At 47.0% G+C, this 4,955-nt stretch overlaps 2 protein-coding genes across 2 annotated transcripts in view; both read right to left on the reverse strand.

The window, feature by feature from the left end:
- Positions 1-4,467, reverse strand: part of LOC113745177 (uncharacterized) — a gene marked incomplete at its 3' end in the record, with an annotated part of 11,683 nt that extends 7,216 nt beyond the window's left edge. Inside the window, exons 1-2 of the mRNA XM_027276663.1 lie at positions 4,415-4,467; positions 3,527-3,745 (exon numbers count right to left, since the gene is read on the reverse strand). Of these exons, the coding sequence (XP_027132464.1) occupies positions 3,527-3,722 (196 nt within the window). The remainder of the gene's footprint in view (positions 1-3,526; positions 3,746-4,414) is intronic.
- LOC113745176 (IQ calmodulin-binding motif-containing protein 1-like) lies at positions 1,313-2,333 on the reverse strand. Its single transcript, XM_027276662.1, has 3 exons — positions 1,984-2,333; positions 1,712-1,865; positions 1,313-1,623 (listed from the first exon to the last, which is right to left on the reverse strand). The coding sequence occupies exons 1-3, from the start codon at positions 2,239-2,241 to the stop codon at positions 1,382-1,384; spliced, it is 654 nt and encodes a 217-aa protein (XP_027132463.1). The 5' UTR covers positions 2,242-2,333; the 3' UTR covers positions 1,313-1,381.
- Positions 4,468-4,955: the final 488 nt, after the last annotated feature.

Below are 4,955 nucleotides of genomic sequence, written 5' to 3' on the forward strand. Positions count from 1 at the left end.
GGTTCCGGGAAATAAACTCAAAGCAATGCGCGTGAACTGAAAGAAATGCTCTGAAATCATCATTGTCAGTCCAGAAACATCGAGCTCCTCCACTACATAGACGACGTATAGCCTTGCTTCACGTAGCCTTACTAACGCTAACGGACGAGCAGCGACAGATTCCTCCACCTCCGTCGTTACTCTGCGGTAGTCGTTGTCGTCTCTTGATAGTTTACCGTCTGACACTCGGTAAACATGGCAACGAAAGATTAATCAATGATGTGAGAGTTGATTTATGTCGCATGGAGCCGTCACTTTATTTTGAAAGTGTTGACCGGAAAGTCACGATGATTAGCGGTGGACGACACACCCACACACCCACACACACACACACACAAGTAGGGCTACTCCTTGTTTAGGATTATTTATGAGCTGCAGTCAAATAAAATGAGGAACAGCTGATGTTTGTTTACATTTGTCAGCTGCTTTTTTTCCCAGGGAGAGCAAAGTCACAAATAACAGTATGCTAACATTACGTGTGAGACCTTTCAAAATAAAAGCTGCCTCAGTTCCTGTTGCTGTGATTTGTAATGATCTGTCCACATTTGTTCTGACTCTATTAACTTTAAAGCAGCTGCTGTTCACTTGTGGGTAACATGTTACTTTGTAACGCGTCAGAGTACTTTAATTACTTTTTTGGTTTATCTTGTAAATAACGCTCTGCTCTGTGTTAAGTGATCAGTAACTTAAAAGTAATCTGTTACTTTAAGAATTTCTCCAGATAAAGAAAGACACATTCTGGCTGCTGCCACCTGCACCTGTCAGCGGAGGAGACTCCGCCTTTCTTTCATTCACAGAGGACAGACAGGTCTCAGAGTCGGTGGACACTGGAACTGCGGAGTATCTTCAGTCAGGTGTCGAGGTCGACCCCCAGGACCAAGAAGCATTTCTGCGGTTCAACCCACCCGGCCTCCAGCACCGTGGAGAGGGTGCGACTGTGGGACAGACGTTAAATCTTCTTCTGTTTGAATCACTTTGAAGAGTAAATGGAGGACGATGGTGAAGTGAGTTCAGGCCTGTGCACCTGAACAGTGTTTCATAGTTCGGCTGTTTGTCGTTTCCTGCGTGCTCAGATTTGATGTTTGTTAGTTCAGTGATCTGAATCTGCTTCCTGTTGACCTCAGACTGTGTTTACACTTTAATGCACTTTCATAACTGCATCAGCAGTCACCTCTGATCCAAAGATCATGAATGAATAAAACCCTGCCTCTGTCCAAATGCATTCTGGGTAACACGTGACATCAAGCCGAGAGGGAGAAATTCAAAACAAAGCTGAAAAGTTGAAATCTGAAATTTAATGTTGAAAAAACCTTTTACAGAGACGTTCAACACGCTCTTCATGTTAAAGGTTCATTCTGCTGACCCCGCCTACAAACAGTCCTCCAAGCTCCGCCTCCAGCTCCTGCAGATGGGTGGGGCTAAACTCGCCAACGCAGGCCGTCTCTCCCAGCGTCCTCCACCAGGGCAGCCGGCTCGCCTGCAGCACGGCGTTGTGGGCATCGCGGGCACGTGAGGCGATCGGACCTGAGGGGCTCAGGAAGGACTCTGCGTCTGTCGCCGTGACAACGGAGAGGGGCGGGGCATCTGAGGGGGGACAACAGGTGTCAGTCAGTTATCCTGTGTGTGTGTGTGTGTGTGTGTGTGGTGTGTGTGTGTGTGGTGTGTGTGAGACCTCTGAGCAGCTCCAGCTGAGTGTGTGTGTGAGCCAGCAGAGCCTCCATCCTCTCCTCCTCCCTCCTCTGATGATCTCCTCTCTGCAGCTCCGACAGCAGCAGCTGAACCTCCTCATGGAGACGCTCACACTCCTGAAGAGACACACGGGTCGACTGCACACACACACACACACACACACACACACACACACACACACACACACACACACACACACTGTCAGGACCGGCACAAAGCATCATGGGTATCATGCTGTGGAAATGAGTCTCTCACAGGATGCAGAGCGATGTACTCCTCCACCTGTCTCTTTAGCTCCACCCTCCGGCTGTCTGTCAAACCGATCTGACCAATCCAGAAAGGTGTGATGGGCGGGGCCTTCGCTGCTCGTCGTTTCTGCAGAAAGCAACGCACCTGAAAGAGGGCGGAGTCCTGCTTTACTTTATTTTTGCTCCTTTTCTGCCTAAAACTGTCCAAATGATTCCTCCATTCATCCACCTGTGTTTGAGTCACTGCAGACATGCTGCTGCTCATTAAACAGAAATCAACAAAAAATCTGAAAGATTTCAAACTGAACTTTTTATTATTTTAGCTTTCAGCTCAGACAACACGACACAATAAATATGAAGAAAGATTTCTCACCGTACATGAAGACGACTTCTCCAGCTCACATCCACAGTCACTTCCATCACACACACATCTGTGCCTAATCCTTTCAACACACACACACACACACACACACACACACACACTAAACCAGACTCCCCTGAGTGCCACCAGCGTCAGTTAGAACCACCTCCACATTCAGTGATCTCGACTGTTTGTTGAGATTTCAGATGAAAATTAATTTGATGTTTGATGTTAAAACAGATTTTATAGAGTATTATGAAAAAGTGTGTGTGTGTGTGTGTGTGTGTGTGTGTGTGTGTGTGTGTGTGTGTGTGTGTGTGTGTGTGTGATCTGGGCCATGTGCAGCAGCTCAGCTCTTTAATCTGCTCTGGATTTATGATCATTCCAGCAGAAACATATCAGGAAGCCTCAGTGAACAGCAGGTTCATGTTTATTTGGGTTTCAGCAGTTACAGCAGAGAATTCTGTGTTTCGGCACAAAAAAAGTTTTCTGGTTTCCTGATGGACAGTGAAGTAAACTGCTGACAGCTGTAGCTGCTGTTAGCTCAGTTAGTTAGCTGGGCTGCCCAGACTGTGTTAGTGTTTGTACCACAGAAGAAGAAGAAGAAGAAGAAGAAGGAGGAAAAGAAGAAGAAGAAGAAGAAGAAGAAGAAGAAGAAGAAGAAGAAGAAGAAGAAGAAGAGGAGGTAACCAGGCTCAGCAGCTTCTATGGACATGATGGCAGAGGAGAAGAGAGTGAAGAGGACGCTGACGGAGGAAGCTAAGAAGAGAAAAGGAGAGAGTGAGCGAGCAAGAAGCCGCCGGACAAGAGTAAATGTGGGACTGACTTTTAGTGGTTGGTGAGAGCTTGGTGAAATAAAAGGCTGAAAGACAGACGCCGAGCTGGGCTGACTGCTGCTGGACTAGGCAGTGAGATCAGCTGCTGCTGGGGACCTGGATGATGATTGGCTGTTTGATCAGAGTAAATACTTGTTAGCTGCAGGTGTAGCTGCAGGTGTAGCTGCAGGTGTAGCTGCAGGTGTAGCTGCAGGTGTAGCTGCAGGTGTAGCTGCAGGTGTAGCTGCAGGTGTAGCTGCAGGTGTAGCTGCAGGTGTAGCTGCAGGTGTAGCTGCAGGTGTAGCTGCAGGTGTAGCTGCAGGTGTAGCTGCAGGTGTAGCTGCAGGTGTAGCTGCAGGTGTAGTATCTGTTACCTCCGGGTGTCTGATGGTCCAGCACCGAGCAGCAGTCCTGCAGCAGCCTCCGAGGAGCCTGGGATACGGTCGACATAGCGACGGCCCTCGGCAGCGACATCCCCCTGGGCAGACTGGGTATGGTCACACCTCGAGGCATGCTGGGTAAACTGGGAGGGTTGACGCCTCTGGGCAGGGACCCGAGCAAGGCAGGCATCTCCACGGTAACCTGGTCGAGTCCTGAGGAAGAGGACGATGGAGAAGTGAGGACTGAGATGGAAAAGTTTTCCCTCCTCCGTCCCCACATTCCTCCGAGTCTTAACCCCTTCAGGTCAACTCCTCCTCCACCCAACACTCAGGCGGAGGTAGTTAATACTCAAGGTCAGGCGGGGGGTAGTAATTTAAAGAGCAGAAACTATTATTAGGCCAAGGCAAGTTCATTTGTAAAGCACAATCAATTAATACACAAGAGCGATTCATAGTGCTTTACAGAACATAAATATTAACATGAACAATAACATAAATATTAACATTAACAATAACATAAAGATAACATAAAATAACATAAATTACATTAAAATAACATAAATATTAACATTAACAAGAACATAAATATTAACATTAACAAGAACATAAATATTAACATTAACAATACCTAAATATTTAACACATAAATTAAATTCAATAACATAAATATTAACATTAACAAGAACATAAATATTAACATTAACACATATATTAACATTAACACAGAATATAACATCAACTAATATTAACTACATAACAGAATATTAACATTAAAACATAATATTAACATTGGTTATGTCTGCACTGCACTCAGAGGGTTTGACCCTTTAACAGATTCATGATGCGTTCATGTCAGATTCTAAAATCTAAAATAACTCCTACCTGCTCCAGCACTGCAGAGACAGACAGACAGACAGACAGACAGACAGGCAGACAGACAGACAGACAGAACAGGCAGACAGGGAACGCAGGCAGAAACAGGCAGGCAGGCAGACAGACAGACACAGACAGACAGACAGACAGACAGCAACAGGCAGGCAGGCAGAGAGACAGGCAGGCAGCAGACAGACAGACAGGAGACGCACAGACAGACAGGCAGAGAGACAGCAGGCAGAGCAGAAGGCAGAAGACAGACAGGAGACAGACAGCAGACAGACAGTCAGGCAACAGGCAACAGGACAGCAGGCAGAGAAGACAGCAGAGCAGAGACAGACGGCAGGACAGAGACAGAAGCAGCAGCAGCGAGACAGACAGACAGGACAGACGAGAGCAGACAGCACATGCCAGAGACAGGCAGGCAGAGACAGACAGACAGACAGGCAGAAGACAGACTGACAGACGTCAGGCAGACGAACAGAGCAGCAGGCAGCAGACAGACGCAGACAGACAGCAAGACAGAAACGGTAGACAGACAGATCAATAA

This window comes from Larimichthys crocea, unplaced genomic scaffold (assembly GCF_000972845.2).
Source record: "Larimichthys crocea isolate SSNF unplaced genomic scaffold, L_crocea_2.0 scaffold510, whole genome shotgun sequence".
NCBI lineage: Eukaryota > Metazoa > Chordata > Actinopteri > Sciaenidae > Larimichthys > Larimichthys crocea.